The 26,651-nt window shown below is 38.0% G+C and overlaps 1 protein-coding gene across 2 annotated transcripts in view; it reads right to left on the minus strand.

Annotated features, from left to right (window-relative positions):
• The window catches only part of ASXL2 (ASXL transcriptional regulator 2), a 136,688-nt gene that overhangs the window by 71,561 nt on the left and 38,476 nt on the right, over window positions 1-26,651 (minus strand). Inside the window, exons 2-3 of one of the 2 annotated variants that reach the window (XM_032652190.1) lie at window positions 17,625-17,707; window positions 17,419-17,421 (exon numbers count right to left, since the gene is read on the minus strand). In XM_032652190.1, coding sequence (XP_032508081.1) covers window positions 17,419-17,421; window positions 17,625-17,707 — 86 coding nt within the window. The remainder of the gene's footprint in view (window positions 1-17,418; window positions 17,422-17,624; window positions 17,708-26,651) is intronic. The other variant, XM_032652191.1, reaches the window with a different exon arrangement.

The following is a 26,651-nucleotide window of genomic DNA, read 5'->3' on the forward strand; positions in this document are numbered from 1 at the left end:
TAGACTAATTCATCCCAGCTGGAGTGCCTTGATGAGCCCATCCATTAGTTTGAGCTACCTGATCTCTGCAGCTACCTTAGTTCTCTTTATTTCAGAGCTTGTTTCTTTCCTTTCAGCCTGTGAGCTACCCCACATTCTTCAAATAACTTCCATTTTGCTTAAGTTATTTACATTTGGTTCCTATTATTCATACCTAAATAACCTAATCAAGAATACGCCCCCCTCAAAAAAATGAAAACAAAAAATTTTTTCTTACCTACTTTAAAATTTTTTAAATTATAATTCTAACTGTTTGTACGACCTGAATTAAGGTTTCCTCCATAAACTAATACTCAAAAATGAATAGGTTCTTGTAAACAAACTTAATGGAATACAAATTTAATTGGAGTTAAATTGATTTATCAAGCTCTAACTAAAAGCCAAGCATGTCATGTCCAAGTGAAATGAAAACACGTGGATATGGTTTCTACTGTCTAGTATCACAGGCAAGTGAGATAATTATAAGAAGTAACTATAATATAACATGAGAACTGCTATAACAGAGGTGTACTTAAAATGTTACAGAAACACACATAAAAAACCAATTCAGTAAAGATCCAGACTATGAATTTTAACCTGTTCTGGGCCTTGTTTTAAGTACGTGTCAATCCCGTAAAGGATTTACCAATATTCTCTAAATCAGTAAGAGCATAAACATACATTTCAACCTTATAGCCAAACAGCAAGTGTTAGCTCACACATTTCCAATCTCTGAAATATTTTCATTTATTAATCTGTATAATATTAGGTATCCTAATGCTAGAAAGTCAAATAATGATTTTAATAAAACTAAATGTAGATTGGGTTTCTAAAAATATGACCAATTATTATAATAAATTGCGAGAAGAAAAAAAAGCACATACAGCCAATATTTACATAGTAATATCACTCTTATTTATAATAGTTTCTAGACTAATTATTTAGTTTTATAAAGTAAAAATCATGCAACCAAGGGTAAAGTTAAATTAAACTTGTAAAAGAGTGCTTTATAACTGTATAATACTTCTTTAGAATAAAGTAATTCTTACCTTCTGGAGTTGGAATGCACCCCAAGAAAATGAAAGAAGGAAAAAAAAAAGAGCTTTTAATTTTTCTTTACAAAGCAACAATAAAGCCAAAAAATAAACTCTCCCTTCCCCTCCCAGAACATACAATTCTTCAAATTAGTACCCTCCCCAACACTTTGCTACATAAAACATTAATTTCTTCTTTAGAATTTACAAGTTAGTCCCAAATATCAGTGTCTAAAATACATCAATAGTCTAAACCATTTCAGATAACAGTTGCAGCACCTCAATTACGTGGCAGAGTAAAACTATTACAGCAGCTTAAAGTTAATGTGGATCCAGTGAATATTCCCCATTCTTTAATATCCTTCCCATGCATTTCAAATTTCAAGGAGCCATCATAAAGCCATCAGCTATAGACCCTAAGGTTTATTAGCTTCCCTTTGTTCCATAATGGAACTCATCATGAAGTTAAATAACAATAGATAAGAATACTCTTTTCTGTTAATAGCCAAGCATTTTGTGTTTGTTTTTTCATAATTAATCATTTTGACATCCCTACAAGGTTTGCAGGCTTGAAAGCAGACTGCAACTAGCAGGTAAAGAAAATGCAGGCTGAACTCAAAGGTATCAGCCAACCTTAGATAAATATGGTATCAATTTAATTAATAATGTTCTTTATTCTTAAACTGAGCTCTTCCTAGTGAAATCACCTCAAGGCAATTCAGTTTTGCAGACAGTCAAATGATCTGCTCTGTGGCGATGATTTCTGCTGAAAAGTAGTAGAAAATGCTGACTTTATTTCCTTTGCTATATACTTTTATATAAGAAGAGGTGAGGGAAAAAAATTAGGTAATTGGATTAGTTTTTGGTGGGAGGTGAGCTAAAACATACTTAAATACCATGTGAGGGAGATTGTTTTGTTCCTAAGTAAATGCATTTAATACTAATCAGATGCAGCTGGGACTCCTCCAAAGAGGTAAAATTTTAATCTGGCGAATGTTTATTAAGCATGATTTTAGCTAGATGGTTCCCAGAGATTTTTACAATTCCAACTCTAAAGGAGTTTGCCTGGGATACAAGACTGAGACATAAGAAAAACTCCTTGCTAGATAACGATTTTGAGCTCTGCAAGACAACAATATAAAGATCTATTTGAATGTTCCAATAAGATAGGTTCTTTAAAAATGTACTGGCCCTTTCAGAAGGCAGTTACTATAATGGCTGGGGTTTTTATTTCAAATTCTTCCAGAAAGCAATTTACAGTTAGACAGCAACTAACCTAATGTTCTATGTTAGAACATGGTATAAATTTTATTTAAAAAACAACAGAGCAAATATACTAGTCAGAAGGGAAGGGAGAACTATAGATGTAGAGGCAGTATATACTGAAGAAAAGAACAAAAGTAAGTAATAAGCCTGAGTTTTAGTTTCACTAAGCTAGTTGTCCTACCCTGGCTGAGTCTCAATCTCTATGGGCCTTAATTCTTCAGTAATAAAATGATATACGACTATAACATCCTAATTATCTTTTCCAGCTATATCATTCTGTGACTAAAATAACGTGACTGGTTTGGAAAAGAGGTTGAGGAGGGAGAAGAAGATGAGGAATGCAAAAGAGATTACCCATTTGGGGGTGTAATTAATCAGGGGCATAATGTTGTAATAGAACTAGGTAGGCTTCATTTGTGAGGAATGCACATCCAAGTGACGTGCTTGTCCCCAAATCTGCCAATACTACTATATAAGTAGCACTTAGTCTTCCTTTCCAGGTCTTTTCCCATAAAGAACCAATGCTTTTAAATACTTCCTGGCTTGTTTCAGAGGTGACAAATAAGTAATGCTCAACCTTATTTAAAAGTTAGGCAGTTGGCTATACTCATTTATTAGCTGCACAACTTATTCACCCACACAAATTTTATGGTGTAAAGGATTCAAATTCATATGGGCCTCACCAAAATTACTAATTATTATGTATCATAAACCCTTGGGACAACTCATAAATGGTCTAATTCAGAATATACTCAATCTGTGGATAATAAATTCATGAACACCCAGAATCTTTTTTCTTTCTCTTTCCTCTTCTACTCATGAATGGCAAGACCAAAAAAAACAAAAACAAAAAGGAGTAAAAGAACTGGGTCTCAGGAAATGAATGCCATTTTCTTCTTTCTTAAAAACTCTTTCTCTATTAGGTGATATAAAAAGAGTCAAGATAATACAGCCAACAGAATGAGCAAAGCAGGTAAAAGAACTCTGGGGGGGTGGGGGGCGTGGTGGTAGTTATTAAAAGCAATGGTTACTTCAGAAGGAAGGCTTGAAGTCCTAAACTTAACGCTGTAAAAGCACATTTGTAAACAATAATGGCAGCCACAGCTGACTGGCAGGAAAAACTTGTTGTACAACAGATTAAGGATAGAAGTAGTAACAAGTGATAAGGTTTTAAGGATTAGCAGGAATGGTCTCAAAGTGTACATAAGCACTTGATTTATGTACTACGTACTATTGTGTATGTTTTATCAATAGTATGTATGCTTAACGTGTATGTTTAGTTGCTCTGTTTTTAAAAATAAACCAGAATATCCAACTGTACATAAATAGTCTCTCTAGTTCTTATCTGTTAAATACATACTGGAATGCCGAAGTAATAAAATACCTGAAATTCACCCCAAAACAGTCTGGGGTGAGAGGACTATTTATAATTTATGCTGGAGGATACATACTTTTATTTTAGTTTGGAATTTTCCAAAAGTAAAAATTTACATTAAAAAAACTATCTTCAGTACCTAACTTACAAACCTAGACTTATAACGTAGGTTAAAGTTTATTACCACAGAAGGAAAAGAATGTATTTTTAGATTCTATAACATACCTGGAACTATTTATTCATCAACATCCGAAACAGGTATTAAATATTAATCTCTGAAAACAGATACCTACTCTACAGCTCCAGATCATTACTACCTTTTAACTGCTGTCCTGACAAGTATAACAAAACCAGTCCCCACACTTGAATACGTCCCCTCACCTCTCATAAGGTTCAAACCTTTCTTTCTGAATCTACAAAATATACTCAACGAATTATTTACTAATCAACCCTCTTCACTTTCCCAGTTTATTCCTCTGTTCTTCCTCTCTATGGTAAATGGCAGCTGTACAATCAGGAAGCCTAGAAATAATGTTTTATTTCCTCCTTCCTTACACCTCCCATATCTAATCCATCAGCAAGTCCTGAAACATGATCTCAAATCTGTCTATTCTCTTCATCCTAATCCAAACCACCACATCTTGCATAATCTAGTAAAACATCCTCTTTATTCGTCTCCTTAATCCCTTCAACTCCTAAATGCTGCAGTGCATTCTTCATAGATATATAAAATGTCAGGGGCTTCCCTGGTGGCGCAGTGGTTGAGAGTCCGCCTGCCGATGCAGGGGACACGGGTTAGTGCCCCAATCTGGGAAGATCCCACATGCCGCGGAGCGGCTGGGCCCGTGAGCCATGGCCGCTGAGCCTGCGCGTCCGGAGCCTGTGCTCCGCAACGGGAGAGGCCACAACAGTGAGAGGCCCGCATACCGCAAAATAATAATAATAATAATAATAATGTCAGACTACATATCATCTTGTAATTATCAGATATAAAGTAATTATCATATATAAGTATTTGGGGTAGGTTTATTTCCATTTGAGGACTGACTACACATTTGGGCAGAGCAATGCTTAAACATTTAACCATGCCAATGGATTCATACTGGGTTATTGTGTACTATTCACATCCACTTACTTATTTGGTAGGAAAAAGAGGCTCCAATTATGGAACTAGTCAACACTGAGGTTCCAAACACCTAGTCATAAAACAGCTGTGTTAAATGGCCTACACCAGACTGTTTGTGATACCACCCCCCTTATTGCAACTTAAAAATGACTGGAAAACAAAGGCTACACCAAAATCTAGAATTCTATTCTAAGCCAAAGAAAAATACCATGATTCTGACTTGAAATCTGTGGTTAATCATGGAAGATTCCATGAATTTAAAGCTCAGTCCAATTTCATGATTTAAAATTGACCGGAATTTCTGGTGCTGGTGAAGACAAAGCAGGCCCACAATAGCCAGCCAGCCTTCCTGCCTGCCCATGTCTGTCTGCCTGTCTGCCTGTATCTGTCTCTCTGTCTCTCTCTCTCTGGCTAGTTACAACAAAAGACTGTGGACAAAAATGTAAAAAGCAACTTCCCACACAAAAACTTATACATGAATGTTCACAGTAACATAATTCATCATAGCCAAAAAGTGAAAATAACCAAATGTCCATCAATGGATGAATGGGTAAACAAAATGTGGCATATGTATACAATGGAATATTATTCCACAATGAAGGAATGAAATACTGATAAATGCTACCTACCACATGAATGATCCTTCAAATCATTATAACATATGAAAGAAGCCACAGAAGACCAAATAGTGTATGATTTCATAACACGAAATATCCAGAATTGGCAAATCCATGGAGACAGAAAGTATGTTAGTGATTGCCTACGGCTGAGGCATGTGGAGAATTGCAGGGGACAAAGAAGGGGAGTGGCTAATCAGTACAGGGTTTCTTTTCAGGGTAATGCAAATGTTTTGGGTGAATATACTTAAAAAACAAACAAACAAAAAACCCACTGAGCTGTATGCTTTTAAAATGGTGACTTCTATGGTATGTGACTTACACGTCAATTTTTTAAAAGCAACTACTTAAAACACTGAAAATTAAGAAAGCTGGCACATTGGGAAGTCAAAACCTAACTCATATGAGAATATATAGAATAGAATTTACCCATACCCATAGAGAAGGCTGGTCTTGCCCTTGGCTTCTAAGAGATAACTGCTAGGCCCTATGAGGGCCTTGAGCCAGCCAGATAGTAACACTGTAATTTGGAGTGGGGGCTTTGAGACATACCAATAATGTGATTTAGGGTGGGGGCTTGGGTCACATGGTATCGGTTGACCACTAGAGGGGCTAGACACTGAAAACTGAGTAATGCGATGGGCCCCCAATAAAAACTCTAGACATCAAGGCTCAAGTAAGCTTCCTTGGGGGCAATACTCTGTGCTTATTGTCACACACTGATGTTGACAATTAACACTGTCCTAAGTCACGGGGAGAGGATGACTGGAAGCTCTGTGTTGGGTACTAGATTTGACCCTACCTTATGTGTCTCTTACCTTGACGAATCTTAATATGTATCCTTCCCAAAACCAAGTGTTTGTTTTCAGTGAGTTATACAAGTTTCTCTAGCAAATTATCAAGCCTTGAGAGTAGTCTTAGAAACCCGTGAACTATGCAGTTGGTATAATAAGAGAGGGCAGTCATGTGGACTATACCCTCTAACTTCAGTTGGCTAAACTCTCACAGAGTGAATTTTCTGGGGTTTATTTCTCAACACTTTGCCTAAAAAACAGGTCCTAGTTGAGGAAATGTACTACTGTAGGGGACAGATAAAATTCTAAGAATTGGGGAGTGGGGGGAGGCGTGGAATTCCTGAGAGAAAAGAACCAGACAAGGGAGTCCCCTAATTTCCACATGAGGCCTGGGCTCACCCCTGAGCTGTGTATACTTAGGACATTCCCAATTAATACAGCAAAGGCTTTAAGAACTGAACCACTTACTCACATCTCAGACTCACCCTGAGTGGCACATGCATGGAACAGATGCAGAACAGCAGAGCAAAGGCTTTGAAAACTGAACTGATTATCAAACTAAAACTTACAAAAGGTAACAGAATAGTCAGAATAGCTGGGCTACCTACTTTAAAAAAACAAAGAAATCACCATTCTCCAGAAGTTTTTAACAGAAAAACAGAACATAAAACAACATAATATTCAAAACGTCCAGAATACTACCTTAAATTTCTCAATAAGCAAAGACCCAGGAAAATGTGACAAATTCTCAAGGGAAAAGACAATCAACAGCTGCCAATCCTGAGATTACCCAGATGCTGGACTTATCAGACAAAAACTTTAAAGCATTCATTATTACTATATCCATGAGGTTAGGATAAATGAACTTGAAATTAATGCGAAGACAGGTTTTCAGCAGAGAAACAGAAACTATTAAAAAAAACCCAGGGCTTCCCTAGTGGCACAGTGGTTCAGAGCCCGCCTGCCGACGCGGGGGACGCAGGTTCGTGCCCCGGTCTGGGAAGATCCTACATGCCGTGGAGCGGCTGGGCCCGTGAGCCATGGCCGCTGAGCCTGCGCGTCCGGAACCTGTGCTTCGCAATGGGAGAGGCCACAACAGTGAGAGGCCTGCGTACCACAAACAAACAAAGAAACAAAAACAAACAAACAAAAAACCCAGAAATTTTGGAATTAAAAGACGTAACATCGGAAATTTGAAAAAAATCTCACTGGATGGGCTCAATAGCTGAATGCAGAAGATAGAGAAAAGTGTCAGGTGATGTGACAAGAGAGCAACAGAAGTGATCCAATCTGAAATACAGACAAAAAGGCTGGGAAAAAATGAGCAGAGACTCAGGGAACTGTGGTAAAATACCCAGAGGTAATCCCAACACTGGAAGAAGAGAAAGAATGTGGTGAAGAAAAAAAATCTGAAGAATGGCTGAAAACTTGCCAAATTTGGCAAAAGACATAAAGCTACAGATTCAAGAAGCTCAGTGAATGCTAAACAGATTTAAACACAAAGAAACCCACACCTAGACACATTAAAAATCAAACTGCTGAAAGCTAAGCGTAAAGAAATTATCTTGAAAGCAACCAGAGAAAACCATGTACTGCTTACAGGAGAGCAATGATTCAAACAGCATGTATTTCTCATCAAAAACCATGGAGGCCAGAAGGCAGTGGAGCAACATTTTTAAAGTACTGAAAGACAAGAACTATCAATACCAAATTCTATATCCAACAAAAAAATTCTTCAAAATGAAGGCCAAAAAAAAAAAAAAAAGACATACTCAGATGAAGGAAAACTAAGAGAATTCATCACCAGCAGAACTGCTCTTAAAGAAATACTAAAAGGAAAGTTCTGCAGGCTAAAGAGAAATGATACTAGAGGGAAATGTGGAACTTAAGGGAATAAAGAAGAGCAAAAGAAACGGTAAACATCTGGGTAAAAATAGTCTTTCAACTATTTATGGCCTGAAAGCAAAACTAATAATATTGTCTGGTGGGTAATTTCATGTATGAGATGGAACACATATGACAACTATAACATATAGAGGATGGATAAAGGGACCTAAATGGTTGTAAGGCATCTACACTTTATTTAAGATGGTAAAATATCAATCCCAAGAATTCTGTGAAAGATTGGATATGTATTATAATCTCTAGAACACCCACTTTAAACACACGCACACGCAAAGAGAGTGACAGAAAGTCAATAAATAAAATACAGTGCAAAATACTCAGTTCAAAAGAAGGCAGCAGGGTTTCCTTGGTGGCGCAGTGGTTAAGAATCTGCCTGCCAATGCAGGGGACACGGGTTCGAGTCCTGGTCCAGGAAGATCCCACATGCCACGGAGCAACTAAGCCTGTGCACCACAACTACTGAGCCTGCTCTCTAGAGCCCGGGAGCCACAACTACTGAAGCTAGCGTGCCTAGAGTCCGTGCTCCACAACAAGAGAAGCCACCGCAATGAGAAGACCGTGCACCGCAATGAAGAGTAGCCCCTGCTAACCACAACTAGAGAAAGCCCACGCACAGCAACAAAGACCCAATGCAGCCAAAAATAAATATTTATTTAAAAAAATAAAAATACAGATAAATTAAAAGAATGGAAAAAAATAAATATCACACAAACACTAATCAAAAGTATTCTATTAGGAAATTCCCTGGTGGCCCAGTGGTTAGGACCCCGTGCTTTCACTGCCAAGGGCCTGGGTTCAATCCCTGGTCGGGGAACTAAGATCCTTAATCCTACAAGCCTCGTGCCTCACCACCAAAATGGAAAAAAAAAGGTATTCTATTAGTATCCAAATAAACTTCAAAACAAAGACTATTATCAGGGGTAAAGAGGGTAATTACAGAATGAAAACAGGGTCAGTTGACTAAGAAAACTTAATGCCCTTAATGCATATGTACCTAACAACAAATATGTAAAATACCTGAAGCAAAAACAGAAATAACAGAAAAGAGAAATAAACAAATGCACAATTATACCTGGAGACTTCAACACCCTTCTTTCAATTATCAATAAAACAAGTAGACAGAAAATCAGTAAGGATACAGACCATCTGAACACCCTATTAACCAAAATGACCTTACATTTACAGAACACTCTACCCCAGAAGAAAACATATACACATGCTTTTCAAGCATGTATGGAATATTTAATGCACCAAGATAGACCATAACCTGAATCATAAAATGATTTTTAAAAAAAAAAAGGACAAAAACAATAGAAAAAAAACAGTGAAACAAAATTCTGGTCTCTTTTTGAAAAAAAACAATAAATTTAACAAATCTCTAGCAAGACTGACAAAGACAGGAGAGAAAATAAAAATTACCAATATCAGGAACAAAACAGGGGACTTTGCTGGCGGTTCCATCCCTGGTTGGGAACTAAGATCCCACATGCCATGTGGCACAGCCCCACCCTCACCCCCAAAAAAACCAAAAGAGCAAAACAGAGATGTCACTATATATTCTGCAACCATAAAAAAAGACAGTGAGGGAACAGTGCAAACAATTTTACACAAATTAATTTGACAACTTAGAAGAAATGGACAAATTCTTCAGAAACAACAAACTACCAAAACTCAACTAATAAGAAACAAATAATTTGCATAGTCCTATAACCATTAAAGAAATCAAATTTGTTACTTAAAGTCTCCTGAAAAAGAAACCTCCAAGTCCAGATGGTTTTCAATTGAGAATTCCACCAAACATTTAAAGAACTAACACCAATTTCACAAAATATCTTCCAGAATACAGAAGAGGGAATGCTTTCCCCTTATGAACAAGCAGGCAAAGAAGTGTGTGCTCACCATTCTAACTCAACATAGTACTGGGAGTTCCTAACAGCAAAATAAGAGAAGCGAATGGGATAGTGTAGAAGCACAGAGGCAACTCCAATGATATTTGGTGATAAGGACATTTCACAAGTGTTTTTACTATTATGTTTCATAATTTATGTATTTGTTACATATATTCTAAGTTTAGAATAATACAATTTTAGCTTAACCCAGAACAAAACAATAATAGGAGAGGATTTCAAGAAAAAGCAAATTCCAATTTGGAGACACTGGCTTTTGGGGCCCCATTCTATCCAAAATTATACGTTGGAATCAGATAATCTCTAAAGTCACCTCAGTTCTTACGTTTTTTTACTTTCTCCCATGTACAAATTTATCACTCAATTTTTTAAACCATAAGTATAAAGAATGTGAATTTTCCATTTAAAAGCATAACTATTTCTCGTCTATTTTCTCTGTAATTCTATGAATAAAATAATTAAAATAGTGAAGTCCCATTTGTCTCTGGTATTGAGAGCCTATTCTTCTGATGGAAACTGATCATAAATCTTAATAAAAAATTAATCTAGTAAGAGAAGTGAGGATAATATTAAAATATAAGGTGATAATTCTCCTTTAAAAAAGAAAAATATTTTTAAAAAAAGAAAAATATTGAGAGGGGGAAGATACGTTAAAATGCAGAGGAAAAGGCCATCAGCTTTGTGGAGGTAATAACTGAGTTGACTGTAAAAGATTGTCAAGATTTTTTCATAAAGAGAGGAAGATAAATGCTGGCTTAATGTCCTGAGTAAAGATAAGAAATCTCAGATCCTATACACGCAACAGCACTGCATCAGTTTAGCTGGGGTGCAGATGGAAAGAAATCAAGTAAACAAAAGTGGTACACGGGACCAGTCAATGACCTCTGTTATTCTATGGAAAAACTACTGAAGGCTTCTGTGCCAGTTACCGATTTATTGACTTTTAGCTCCAAATCCAACCTTCTTTGCCCTTCTCTGTGACAATGGAGTTGGATTCTATAAACATTTCTCCTTTGCCAGCTGGCTCACTGTTAGTTTTGTCAGTACAGTGCTGGGAGAACACTGCAGAAAGAAAAAAGGGGGCCTTTTCTTTCCAGTTTTAGTGTGCTCTTGCCTGCTTGCTCTCATGGCTTGCAGCACCCAGCAATATGAAGGACACTCAATGGTGCTCACCCTTCAGCAATGTTCAGCAGAATGCCTGTGGGTGCCTTCCCAGAAAATTCTGCTGCTGCCTCAGCTGGCTCCCCAGTTGAGAAGCCAGCAGGAGGCTCTCCAGCAAGTTCTTCTACTACCCAGAAGGCAGTTTTCTATGTGCCACCCCCGGCTATGGCACCAGTGAACTTTGTCATCCACTGGACCAGAGCCCCACCTTCTCCAGGGAGAGCTGAATCACAACCCCTATGGACATGGAGGGGCCTCCTTGAAAGTTATTCTTTCCTGGGGCACGCTGCCTCAGCCCTACAGGTAGCAGCTGCTTCCCGTATCTGTTATTACTGTATTCTTCTGTGTTATATTTACCTTTCAATAGTTAATTCTTGGTTACCAGTTATTAACTTCCAGTTAATAAATTAACCAGTTAATAACCTCCCTGTTCAAACCATGTAGCTTCTGTCTGCTGACTGGACCCTGAGAACTACAGAACTATAGCTCAAAGATGCAGAGATCTTTTACAAACTTAATTTTAAAAGATTAAAAAAAGAATGCCCCAAAGTCCAGAAACAGCTCCATGAAGCTGTGTGAGTATATTCAGGAGGCTGGAGTTTGAATTACCTCTGGGGTTTGTATTCATGACCGATGGGATAGTTTGTAATCACAGGAAGAAGTATGGACTCAAATCAGGAGAAAACAGGAATAAAGGGGGGCGCTGAGACAGTTTTCCTGTAAACTGTAAATATCTTAAGACATCATCAGACAAAAAGGAAACATCTTAAGTTTTTGAAAGGCTATTTTAAACACTGATGGCTAATGACAGCCATTTACTGTACAAGTTACACTGATTCAAGATAAAATAAAACCCTGAATAAAAACAAAACAAAAAAAAACCCTGAATAATTTCCCTTAGAAAGAAACTGAAGTACACAAACTGTATGAAGTGGATACATCTGTCTCTCTGAACCCTTGATTTCATTTGTAGTATCTTGAGAGGGAAACAAAAATAACTATTCCTTCAATATTTAGATTCACATAAATGTATAGCATGATCTAGACTCAATAACACATCAGCTATAATGTGAATGTGGGTTTTTCAACCAAGTAAACTCGAAAAAACTCTATTCAGTCAACAATACTGACTTTTTAAAAAGGAAACTGTCTGCGTAAAAACAAATGATTAAAAGCTTACAGAATTTTTTCAAAAGGTTCTAACAGTACTTCACATTTGGAACTAGCAATTCTGTGTCGAAGAGCTCAACCCTAGGAAACTACTGCTAAGTTATCATTACTATGTAAGTTAAGAGAAAGAACAATTAGGCTATATTTCAGACATGGAAAATTGAACAAGGAAGTGAGATGTCACAACAAATTGTTTAAAAACCATTTTTAATTTTCTGAAATAACTATTTACTGGCAAACAGTACAGAAACTAAATTCTTTTTCTTTAGGAATGACCAAATACCGTAGTTAGAGCATCTATCTATCTAAATTACCAATAACTGCTACAACCTACAAGTCCCAAATTCTTCTTTCTTTTAAAATCTTTCTATCTTTTCTTCTTCCTAGGGGCTACTTCAACCCTTTTCACATCTCCTTATCTGTTCTAAACAGAACTAAGCTCCTTTTAGAACACTTCAAAACGTCCCTTTCACCTGAAACAACAAAATCCATATCTTCCCTATGACTCCCATGGGAAACTCTATCTTTAAAAGGAGTTCGTTTAGGTATCCGAAAAAAAAAAAAAGGAATACACGAAGTCATAAGCTATTATGAGGGGGAAAATTCAAGGACCCTTTTTTTTTTCTCCCTGTTTTCTAAAATGCTGATATGCTTTACAGTTATAAAACAGTATTTAATTTAAATGTTATAATATTCTAAGAATACTGTACGTTTCTAATTAATTCATTCAAAATTCCATATTTTGGGCAAATGATTTTCAATCTTATCACCTAACTTCTTAAAGGGACTAGTACCTCAATCCTTCTCAACCAGGAGCCAATCACTTCATTTTTAATACTTCTTTTTGTTGACTGGTTGTGGCAAAATATACATAATAAAATGGCTAAAATGGTAACTTGTATAAGTGTACGATTTAGTGGCGCTAAGTATTTACACTGTTGTGCAACCATTACCACTATCCATTTCAAGAACTTTTTCATCATCCCAGAGAGAAATTCTACCAATTAAACAATAACTCCCTATTCTCCCCTACTCTCAGCCCCTGGTAACCTCTATTCCATTTTCTGTCTCTAGGAGCTTGCCTATTCTAGGTATCTCATGTAAGTGGAATTGTACAATATTTGTCCTTTTGTGTCTGGCTTATTTCACTAAGCATTTTTTAAAATACATATATACATTCTCTTTCATATTTTTTTAAAATTTTTAATCGATTTACAATGTTGTGTTACATTCTACTGTACATCAAAATGAATCAGTTATACATATACTCAGCATGTTTTTTTTTTTTTTTTTTTTTGGCGGTACGCGGGCCTCTCACTGCTGCGGCCTCTCCCGCTGCGGAGCACAGGCTCCGGACGCGCAGGCTCAGCGGCCGTGGCTCACGGGCCCAGCCGCTCCGCGGCATGTGGGATCTTCCCGGACCGGGGCACGAACCTGCGTCCCCTGCATCGGCAGGCAGACTCTCAACCACTGCGCCACCAGGGAAGCCCCTCAGCATGTTTTTAAGGTTCATCTATGTAGCATGTATCAGAATTTCATTCCTTCTTAAGGCTGAATAATATTACATTGACTGTATATACCACATTTTATTTATCCATTCATCTTCTGATGGACATTTGAGCTGCTTCCATTTTAATACATTTTAGAATAAAACAACATAGTATGGAATAATCAAAATCAAGCGAGAATCTTCAAAATGGGGGAGCAGAGGGAAAACAGCAAAGGGAAAAATAGCTGAAAAGTCTTGTATTGAGGATTAAGGAATGAAAATAAACTGTAAAAAGGAGCACATCTTACCATCGTCGCTTCTGAGGGCCCCCAGGCCCTTGGCCTGCCTCCCCAAAGGCTCACTAAACCAGAGGCCAAAGTGCCCCCCCCTCCTCTTCACCTACCACCCAAGTCCTCATGCCCTCTCAGGGCTGGGGGAGGAGGGGCTAAAGGAAGGCGGGGTTCCATGTACATATTTATCTCCCCCTTCCACATAGCCCCACAGACCTTTTGTACATTTTTACAGGGGTGCCCCTCCCAATAATCCCCCTTCCTGGTTAATTAAATGCTAAGACTGGTTAAAAAAAAAGAGCACACCTTCAATAAGCATAGTTACTTCGTTCCATAATGTACCTGAAAACTCTAAAGATTTTAAGACTACCATTTAAGACACATCATGCAGCAAGAGGATAAGCTAGAACTACATTTGAATGTCATCTTCCAATCACTGATACTTCATATATTCATTAACAAGTAGGTTTGCAATGCCTGTTACGTGCCAAGCCGGGGGCGGGGGAGGGGGGGGAGATAAATGTCACTGCCCTCATAGAGCTACTAGCTTAATGTAAGCTATAGAGAAGCTACATGATTTTTTTGAAAGACCAAAGCGATATGTAATTTCAAATCTTAAGTGCTATAAAGAAAGAACACAGAACACTATATACCAAACTAAAAATGGAAAATGTGATCTAGATTGGGAAGTCAGCCAAAGTTCTCTGGAAGAGACATGTTCAAGCTGACACCTGAAAAAAAACAACAGTTAACTAAGTAAAGGGGTCAGCATGTACAAAGGCTGATGTGGGAATTAGCTTCCCTACACAACTGGGAAGTGACAAAACAAAAGTGACCCCAAAAAAGCTATGGGAATGTCGACTGCACTTCAGTTAGAGAGAAGATAATAAGCAAATAAACTGAGAAGGAGCTTGCAGAGCAAGGAAGGAAAGTAGGAATGTTTGGTCACTTCAGGTAATGATATAGAGTTTCAAAAAGGAAGCAGTAGTCATCTGTGTTAAGTAATGCTGAGAGGTAACGAGAGAGGCAAAACTAAAAGTCCAGTGCAGGTGACAAAATGGAAGTCACTGGTGACTTTAAAAGTACTGCTTTGTGGTCACGTAACTGTATCACCACAATATAGTTTAACCAAGAATAGCTTCTTGTGAGTTGTTACTAAGTGAAGTCAGAAGCTATTTTTGACGACTCCACCATCTTGCTACATTTTTTTTTAAGTTCTTTTTTCCCCTTCTGTTCTTTATTTATTTAGTATTCTTTCTTATTTACTGTTCTTGCCTACTCTCTAGAAATAATAATGACAAGTTTAAAGTCAGAGCCTTACTGTGTTAGAGGTAGATGATCCTGCAATTGTCATTTAGACCTAGGGCACTGATGGTGTCTGATCTCTTTTTTTTTTTTTCCTTTTTTTTTTTGCGGTACGCAGGCCTCTCACTGCTGTGGCCTCTCCCGTTGCGGAGCACAGGCTCCGGATGCGCAGGCTCAGCGGCCATGGCTCACGGGCCCAGCCACTCCGCAGCATTTGGGATCTTCCTGGACCGGGGCACGAACCTGTGTCCCCTGCATCGGCAGGTGGACTCTCAACCACTGCGCCACCAGGGAAGCCCGAGTCTGATCTCTTTACATAAGATTTCCTGGTCTATTTCCCCAGTGTGTATTTTTAGGAATAGAAAGTTTTATGAAATTTTTATGACTAGTCTAATTTTATGAAAAGAAATGAAATCTCTTGCTCATTCCTGTTCTACAAAACCCAATAGTGTTATAAAAAAATATTAGAATACGTTAGTAGAATTTGTTCCTCAGAGTAATAACCAAATGCCATAGTGCTCCCTCCTTTCTCATCATTGTGACAATCAAAAATAGCCCCCCAGGGCTTCCCTGGTGGCGCAGTGGTTGAGAGTCCGTCTGCTGATGCAGGGGACGCGGGTTCGTGCCCCGGTCTGGGAAGATCCCGCATGCTGCGGGGCGGCTGGGCCCGTGAGCCATGGCCGCTGAGCCTGCGCGTCCAGAGCCTGTGCTCCGCAGTGGGAGAGGCCACGACAGTGAGAGGCCCACGTACCGCAAAAAAAAAAAAAAAAAAAAATAGCCCCCCCAAAATCCTAAACACTTTCGCTATGGGTATTACACTATACCAGGGGTCCCCAACCTTTTTGGCACCAGGGACTAGCTTCATGGAAGACAATTTTTCCATGAACTGGGGCAGGGGGTGGGGTGGGTGGTGGATGGTTTGGGGACGATTCAAGTACATTACATTTATTGTGCACTTTATTTCCATTATTACATTGTAACATATAATGAAATAATTGTACAACTCACCTTAATGCAGAATCAGTGGGAGCCCTGAGCTTGTTTTCACTTGTCACTCACTGAAAGGATTTTGATATGAGTCTGCAAGCAATTGATTTATTACGGTCTCTGTGCAGTCAAACCTCTCTGCTAATGATAATCTGTATTTGCAGCCGCTCCCCAGCACTTGCATCACAGCCTCAGCTCCACCTCAGATCATCGGGCATTAGATTCGCATAAGGAGCACGCAACCTAGATCCCTCGCATGAGGAGTTCACAGTAGGGTTCCTATAAAAATCTAATGCCGCAGCTAATCTGACAGGAGGCAGAGCTCAGGCGGTAATGCAAGTGATGGGGAGCGGCTGTAAATACAGATGAAGCTTCACTCGCTCGCCCGCCACTCACCTCCTGCTGTGCGGCCCAGTTCCTAATAGGCCATGGACCACTAGTGGTCTGTGGCCCGCGGGGTTGGGGACCCCTGCACTATACCACCTCTAGGTGAGAGTAACTAGTAGCACTGTAACCTTTTTCTCTTAATGAAAATATCTCTAATGTAGACACCCAGATTTCTGCCTTAACATATAAAATATACTGAACATAATTTTAATATTTCTTGATGGCAGAGGGTCTTGACTATGAACAGTGACTATTATGTGCTATTGTAATATAATAAAGCTCTTAGAAATTAAAGTGTGTTCTATCTTTGGTCCTATATTAATTGACCCCAGGCTGTTTTATTTGAACATAGTAAGACTATTACTTGAAACACATACTGCTTTATGTATCTTTTCCATTTAATTCTTTTTGGCCAAGGTTATTTTTTCCTAGACTGTTTACATCTACCATTCTCCCTGAACTAGAGGACTTCTAAATTTGCTAATGACTAAGCTTATTAAATCAAAAGCCTGAACTGATAGATGAAGGCTTGAAGATGGCTCCAGGCCTTCCTAAGAATTAAAGTGCATGGGTGTGGAGATAGCAACCTTCTAAGAATTTTTTTCTAACTTACTTTTGGTTTTGTAACTGTGCTATGACTGAAAACTCCAAAGATCTGAGCTGAATAAATCATAAATTAACAAAGCAGTTATTACTAAATAATCACTCTTCAGGACTAAAGTAGACTGCTATATGCTATAAAATATTCTAATCAAGTATTATAATTATTACTAATAATACTTAAATAACTCACCTGATTTCTTTTAGTCCTTCTCTCTGGATAACTTGAAGAATTTCTTTATGACTCATGGGTGTATTGGGATATTTTTCTAAGACCTGAGAAACAAGTATATAATAGTAAATTATTTCTTATTTTAATTTCTTATTATAATTACATATATAAATTATATTTATTATAGCTATGTATTAATTTCCTCCAGCATATACAAATCCAGACTTTTCATCCCTTAAATTTTTGGATAATAAGTGGAAAATTAATGAAACGTAAATAGGATATTCTCTCCTTCAGTCACAAACCGTAAGTCAAATCCTGAAGCAGAAATGGATCAAAAAAGATAAGATTAATAATTCAATTATTATTAATGCATAATATGAAATTATGTTTACTTTCTGCCTCCACTCTCTCATCACATGACTACCTGTGGACTTACTGGAAGCACCTTAAAGATTATCCATCTTTACATCTCCAAACAAAGTCTAGCACATCTTGGTTGCTCAGTAATTTCTTAATCAAAACAAAAGAACAATACAGTTATAATGAAATTAAAATGGTATCCGTGTTCTGGTTCTGGTGAAGATGATGTAATAAGCATAAATTATCCTGTCTCTCCCGAATACAACTAAAAACCTGGACAGAATGCATGGAGCAGCTATCTGAGGACTCTGAAAATGGTAGCAGTTGGTTTCAGGGAGGAAACCAAAATTAGAAGTACTACTAACCCAGCAGTGAGTTTCCTGGTTTTGTTTCCCCTAGGATCACTCAGCCTAGACTCAAGGGCAGTCCAAACTCAGAACTGCACAGTAAGTGCAGACAGAAATGGCTCCAAGAGAAGTCTTCTCTTTTTTTTGTCCAAAAAGCAGTAAAGGGGGCCCCTAAAAAGGAGGACAATCCTCTGAGTGTTTTTTTCCCTTTCTCTCAGACCCTGCCCCCAAGCAATCCAAAGGCAGCAGCTGTGGCAGTGATGATACCAGCAGTGGCTGGACAGGGACCTAAAACTTCAAGAAAGCAGATCCCTTCCGATCCCATGAGTGTGGAGGGCATTCCCATGGTTTATATTCTTTCTCCACCATCCTGTTGCTTGGCATCAAAGGCAGATGCAGTTGTGGAAGTGTGCAGCAAAACACCAAAATGAAAACCTTAGTTATCTAGCCATAGGACAAGGAAGAAGGGTCTCTAAGAGCCAGAAAGTGTCAGGGAACTTGCAAAGAGAAAGGAGCTCAAGAAAGTGACACCATGAAGTTCTATAAGCACTCCTGGGGTCACCCAAGAACTATGCCTATGTGGATCTGACCCTAAACATACTATCAGGTTCCCAAATTTGCCACTCGGTGGTGTACATGCGGGACAGATAGAAACAAAGGCTTTGAAAACTAGTCATTGGAATTTTAGTGCACAGAAGGGTAGGCAGAAACTTATGACCTGAACCTAACAAGACCAAATGCCCGCTTAAAAAAATCCTCCCATCCCTAAAAATAAAGTAATAACAACAACATTCTCCATAGCATTTAAATGAGACAGAGTATCATAATGTTAACATCAAAATGTCTAATATATGATCCAAAATTACTTGACATATGAAGAACCAGGAGAATCTCAATAACTCACAAGAGAAAAGACAACCTACACACAACAAACCCAAGATGCTACAGACTCTGGAATTTTCAGACAAAGACTTTAAGGCAGCTACTATAACCATGCTTCAAGAAGCCAGGGAGATGATTCTTGGGGGGAAAAAAATATAGTTAAGAGTCTCAGCAGAGAAGTAAGATTCATTACATTATTGTGTGTGTGCCTATGTGGTGTATAAAGCAAATAAAAATTTAAGACTAAAAAACACAATATCCAAAGTAAACCCAAAATTCTCTGGAGGGGCTCGACTGTAGAAGGGAGATAACAGAGGAGAGAATCAGTAAACCTGAAGATAGAGCAATAGAAACTATCCAATCTGATGAACAGAGAGAAAAATGATAGAAAAAATAAATGAACAAAGCCAATGGGACAATATCAAAAGGTCTAACATTCATGTCATCAGAGTCCCCAAAGGAGAAGATAAAGAGTAGCACACAGAAAACATATTTAAAGAAATAGCAGCAGAAAACTTCCCAAATTTGGTGAAAGATATACACTTACAATTTCAAGAGAATCAATGAATCTCAAACAACATAAATTCAAAGAAACCTGTACCCAGATATATCATAATCAAATTACTGAAAACTAAAGAAAATTTTAAAATCTTGAAGGCAGCCAAGGAAAAACAACCTTCCACTTAGGAGAAAAACAATTCCACTGACTGTGGGTTTCTCATCAGAAACTATGGAAGGCAGAAACAGTGAAGAACATCTTTAAGTGCTGAAAGACAACGACTTAATTCCAAAATTCCTATCTAGCAAAAATATCCTCCAAAAATGAAGGGGAAATCAAGACATTCTTAGATTAAAGGGAAACGAAGAGTATTTGCCACTAACAGACTTCTATTTTATTTATTTTTAAATTTATTTATTTATTTTTGGCTGCGTTGGGTCTTCATTGCTGCACGTGGGCTTTCTCTAGTTGCAGCGAGCGGGGACTACTCTCCGTTGCAGTGCGAGGGCTTCTCATTGTGGTGGCTTCTCTTGTTGTGGGGCACAGGCTCCAGGCGCGCAGGCTTCAGTAGTTGTGGCTCGGTAGTTGTGGCGCACGGGCTTAGTTGCCTCCGTGCATGTGGGCTCTTCCCGGACCAAGGCTCGAACCCGTGTCTCCTGCACTGGCAGGCAGATTCTTAACCACTGTGCCACCAGGGGAGTCCTAACAGGCTTACTTTAAATTGACTTCTTATAAGTCAATTCTGGTTTCTTTCTTTTTTTTAATCCAAATTTTAGGTAGAAACTCTCTTATACCTAAATCACTTTCTATTCTTAGAACCCTTGGCAATTAATAAATGCAAGTGAAAGCTAAAATTGAACCAATTCTGAATAATCTATACTATACTATCAAAAGAATATCCATTAGTACAGCAAGTCAAAAACAACAGATACAGGACTTGTGTAACAGAAACCACTTGAAGTCAGATATCCTAGATCAGCTAGTAAGGTATCAAAATGTGATGTCAACAACTACCATTTATAAAGAAGACACAAACAAGTGCAGATCATTCTCTCAGTTAAACGTCTCAGCAACCTTAAAAGACAAGCCTTATTACCCCCATTTAAAAAGTGGGATAACTAACGCTCAATAAGCAAATTTCCAAACATAATGCAGCAAGACAAGTGGCAGTCGGCATTCAAACTCAGGGCTATCCTGCACCCTACAGCTCACTGTGTCCTGGTCTGCATCTCTTTTTTCATTTGTTTAATCATAAAATCCAACAAATATATTTCTGTTTGTCATCCTCCCTGAGCTCTATACTACATCAGATAAATGTTATTAACCTTTCTCTCCTTAGACACTGCTCTCTCCAGACTTTTTTTCCCAAAATGTTTCTTCTTGGTCTTTTTCTGTGGCCATCCCTTAAATACTTTACAAGCATCATTTTGCAGCTTTTGCTTTTCACTCCAACCCTCCCTGAATAAAATCATCCATTCCCAAGACTTCATCAATCACCCCTATTTTGATAAATGAAAAGAAGCAGCACAGTCCGTTTATAACTGCTTTTAAACATCAACCTCGGATGTTCCATCTCAAACTTAACATGTCCAAAATTTAACTTACTACCTTTATCCAAATTAAGGCCCATACAGAAAACTGGACCTGTATTTACTGTCTATATACTATTATAATATTGTATAAAATTACTGAAAATGAAAAAAATACACCATGGACATGGGCAGATAGCTCATAAAAGAGTTAAAACAACTGGATAAAAGACATATGAAAAAATATTTGCATACTGAAATACTTACAGATGAAATTATATGATGTTGGGGATTTGCTTCAAAATTACACAAGAAGAAATTTAGATAGGAGTTTAAGTATTGCAAGACTGGCTATAAGTTGATAATTATAGAAGCTACAAGATGGGTACAAAGATATTATATTATTGTTAGCTTTTGTGTACACATTCAACATCCCATAATAAAAATTTATGGGAAAAACGATATTGTCTGACTTCACTAACAATTAAATACAAAAAAAATCACTTTTCAATGGTTTTTTCCCCTACTATTTTGGATAGCAAAAACATGGCAATAGTAAATGAACACCATGAAATGGAAATGTACACACAATCTATTGATAATATAAGAAAATATTCATTATATTACTCAATAAAGAAAAAAGTTTAAAGGCTTCTTATCTAATAATAAGATATTAACAAAACTGGTATACCTACACAATTGAATATTATATAGCTATATATGAAAAGACACTGTGTGGGGGCTGGGGACAGGGGGTCTTCTTTCAGTCTTCCTCAAATCTTGGTGTGGAATACAGGTTCTGGACAACAGAATGTGAGGGGGAGTGATAACTTCAAAAACCCAGATTTTCAAAAGGCAGGGACACATCCCTCTTTGGCCCTTCCTCCACCCTGTTGATTTTAAAGTGGAGGAGGTGACAAAGCCATTCTGAACCATACAGATAAGGATGCACCCTAAGAACGGTGGACTAACTACACCTCCAGACTGTTGCATGAAAGAGAAATAAACTTCCAAATCATTTAAGGAACTGTTATAGGCAGCCAAAGTTATGCCTAATATGACTCACCAATCTATTCACATGACACTTAAGTAATCGTCCTAAAACTTAAATTACATATTCCTCTGGGTTTTTTTTTTGGTTTTTTTTTTTTTGCGGTACACGGGCCTCTCACTGTTGTGGCCTCTCCCGTTGCGGAGCACAGGCTCCGGACATGCAGGCCCAGCGGCCATGGCTCACGGGCCCAGCCGCCCCGCGGCATGTGGGATCTTCCCGGACTGGGGCACGAACCCGTGTCCCCTGCACCGGCAGGCGGACTCTCAACCACTGCGCCACCAGGGAAGCCCCTATTCCTCTGATTTTTAAGCTCCCTGTCACTTTTTTTTTTAATTTTTTTTTTCCTGTCACTTTTTTAAAAAAATTAACTAAAATTAAAATAAAATCTGAATTCCCAATACAGTTTAAAAGATTCTACATGAAACTCTACATCTCGCTTTTCTCACATTACCTTCTTGCTCTTTCTCAAACATAACCAATTCATTCCTTATTCAGGGTCTCTATACCTGCTCCCTCCTCTTGCAATGTTTTTCCCCAAAGATTCATGGACTCTCTCCCTCACTTCACTTCTTCAGAGACATTCCTGACCACTCTAAAATACACTCAGACACTCACAAGCACCACCACTGCTAAACACACACACACACACACACACACACATTTTATTACTTTAGCCAGATTTTCCCCCCAGCTTTACTGAGATATAATCGACAAATAACACTATGTAAGTTTAAGCTGTACAACGTGATGATTTGATATACATATATATTGTTCAATGATTACCACATTAAGGTTGATTAACACATTCATTGCCTCACACAGGTACCCTTTTCTGTGTGTGGTGACAACATTTCAGACCTACTCTGTAAGCAAATTTCAAGTATATAAGGCAGTATAATGTTAACTATAGTCATCATGCTGTGCATCAGATCCCCAGAACATATTCATCTTATAACTGCTCATTTGTATCCTTCGACCAACATCTCCCAATTTCTCCTACCACTCAACTCCTGGTAACCATCCATCTACACTCTGTTTCTAAGAGTTTAACTTCTTTGGATTCCATATATAAATGAGATCATGCAGTATTTGTCTCTGTCTGACTTATATCACTTAGTAGAACGCCTTCAAGGTTCATCTAAGTTGTCGCATATGGTACATTTTCCTCTTTTTATGGCTGAATAATATTATTACATATATATATATATATATATATATATATATATATATATATATAAATTTTCTTTATCCAGTCATCTGTTGTTGGACACTTACGTTTTTTCCATGTCTTGGCTACTGTGAAAAATCCTGCAATGAACCAAGGGTGCAGATATCTCTCCAAGACAGTAATTTCATTTGCTTCGGATATATCCCCAGAAGTAGGACTGCTGGATCATATGGTAGTTCTATTTTTAATTTTTTGAGGAACCTACAAACTGTTTTCCATAATGCTGTACCAATTTACGTAACATAAAAAGAGTTCTTACGTAGAGATATACACATAAAAGATGGACAAAAAAGAACACAAAAGACTGATATCCCTTTCAAAGAAAAACTCGAGCTCACCCCAAACATTAAAGACATATCTTCCCATAGTGTTGCCCAGATAATACATACAAAAATTTTACATCTTTCTCTTAATTCCTACATACAACTGCCTTACAGTTACAAACATCATGTAGCCATTCTATTTCATATGCCCCTCACAACAATCCAAGAAACAGCAGAGCAGGTTTAGTTATAATTTTACCAGAAAGGAAAGTAAGACTCAAGAGAATAGCATAGCCTAAACTTAAGATGTCAACACTCTTAATTCCCCACACTAAAGAGGGTACTAATAAAGCTTTATATAAAGCAAAGAGTTCAATGAGGAAAAAAATTTTCTTTTGTCAACTAAAATATGCATTCGAATGATGAAAACTATGCTTCTGCTGAATGATGGGTAGGTTCTTACTTGCTGAGGCAGAAAAACTAAGAGGACTGCAGAAATGTTGATTAATATTTTGGTTAAGATGGGGATTGTGACCATGAAGTATAAAGATCAGATACAGACCTTTTTCTCACAGGTCTTTTCTGAAACGTGACAAAACTAGCTTAATGCAAATGGCAGCCCCCACATATATCTATAATTAAGTCAATATCTTAAGAGGTGGGTTCCTGGCTGTGTCTTTGATAGTGAACAAGAACATAAAACTGAAAAACAAGATCCTGGTGGGGCCTAGGAAGATCCTTTGTATTTCTCAAACTGTGGTTCTCAAACTCTAGACAAGGGTGTTCCACCAACTTACAGTGATATTTCACAGTATTCCACACAGAAATTCATTTCATGTGCTGAGTTAAACCTATACACAGTCATATATACCATATATAAAGCAACAAGGGCTTCCCCCCAATGGTAATACATATTCATTCTAGAAAATTTAGACCATACTCCCCCCCGCACCTCAAATTATATGCAAAGGGGGATTCTGCCATGAGAGAATAGGATTTAACATTTTGGCTGTCCCTGCCACAGGTTTTTTCTATAACATTTTGCAGTTGACATCCTTCTGCATATACTAGTTTGTACCTCTTTTTAAAAGTCCTTTTTGCAAATCTTGCAACAGTTATTATTGATATATTTCATAGCAGCATGATACTCCACTGATTGATATATATACATATATACACACATATATATACACCCACACACATACATATACACACTAAATCACTTAATCCATTTCCTACTGTTGCACATTTAGACTGCTTAAAGAGGCACTCTTTCCCGATGGTTACCAACACATGTTTAGAGTGAGACAGATCTTAATTTTATACCTGACTCTAAAATTTAAAGCTCTGTGACCTTAGAAAGTTAATCTCTGGGTCTTAGTTTCATCAGTAAAATCAAAACAAGAAAAACATCTCTAACTCATGGAGTGGCCATGGGAGACAAATAGAATATTTTATTTTGAGCTGCTTAGCTCAGAATTTGAGGATATATAAAATTCTCAATAAATGTGTGCTATGGTCTCCTTTTTTTTTCTTTAACTGTAACAAATGCCACCAAGTGCTTCTGACTATTTTCAAAGTCTTCTAACAACTGGAACTGCTGTATAAAGTTATTTTAATATATAATATTGCCAAATTGCTTTCCACCATGTGTACGGGAGTTTCACTACTGTTAACCATTAACCAACATTCATATTACTTTTTAAATCCTTGGTAATTATTTGAAAAAATATATTAAAAATTTTTAATTTTAGCTACTAATGAAGTTGAACTTGTCCTACGTTTTTAGACTTTCATATTTCCTCTTTTTGAAATAAGCTATCTGATCTAAATAAAAATCAGATTAAAAAATAAAATTATAGGGCTTCCCTGGTGGCGCAGTGGTTGAGAGTCTGCCTGCCGATGCAGGGGACACGGGTTCGTGCCCCCGTCTGGGAAGATCCCACATGCCGCGGGGCGGCTGGGCCCGTGAGCCATGGCCGCTGAGCCTGCGCGTCCGGAGCCTGTGCTCCTCAACGGGAGAGGCCACAACAGTGAGAGGCCCGCGCACCCCTCCCCCCAACAAATAAATAAAATAAAATTATAAAATTTAATAGCTACATCACACGCAAAAACAATCAGAGGTCTGTTTGAACATCAGAAATACATTCCTTTTATTTCCATTACAGAAAGTAGTATATTCAATGATTTGTCAGATAAAATTACAACTCTACCTAAACAAAATTTATTTCTGCCAACAAATTAAAAGAGTGAAAATGCACAACCTATTGGACAAAAGCAAAAATGCATCAAAAGCCCTGGTGTAGGGACTTCCCTGGTGGCGCAGTGGTTAAGAATTTGCCTGCCATTGCAGGGGACACGGGTTCAAGCCCTGGTCTGGGAAGATCCCACATGCCGTGGAGCAACTAAGCCTGTGCGCCACAACTACTGGGCCTGCGAGCCACAACTATTGAAACCACATGCCACAACTACTGAAGCCCGCACACCTAGAGCCTGTGATCCGCAACAAGAGAAGCCACCGCACCGCAACGAAGAGTAGCCCCCACTCCCCACAACTAGAGAAAGCCCGCGCGCAGCAACAAAGACCCAACACAGCCAAAAATTAATTAATTAACTTAAAAAGCATTGGTGTGGGTATAAGTGAGGCTTTATATTTAGTTGCTATTCCAGGCCGATTCACTTCTAACACAGAACTCCCCCTCAAACAGCCCATTTGGTTACTGGAAGAAAACATACTGCCACTGAAGTCTAAGAACTCTGTTGCTGCAACTTCTGCTTAAGAAAAGTGGGAAGATATAGAGATTTTTGTAAACCATACTGAAAAACGCTGGAGTTGATACAAGAAAAACACTTTGTGCAACAGGTGTTATGCTTGCCTTAATC

The sequence above is a fragment of the Phocoena sinus genome, chromosome 13, assembly GCF_008692025.1.
Source record: "Phocoena sinus isolate mPhoSin1 chromosome 13, mPhoSin1.pri, whole genome shotgun sequence".
Taxonomy (NCBI): Eukaryota; Metazoa; Chordata; class Mammalia; order Artiodactyla; family Phocoenidae; genus Phocoena; species Phocoena sinus.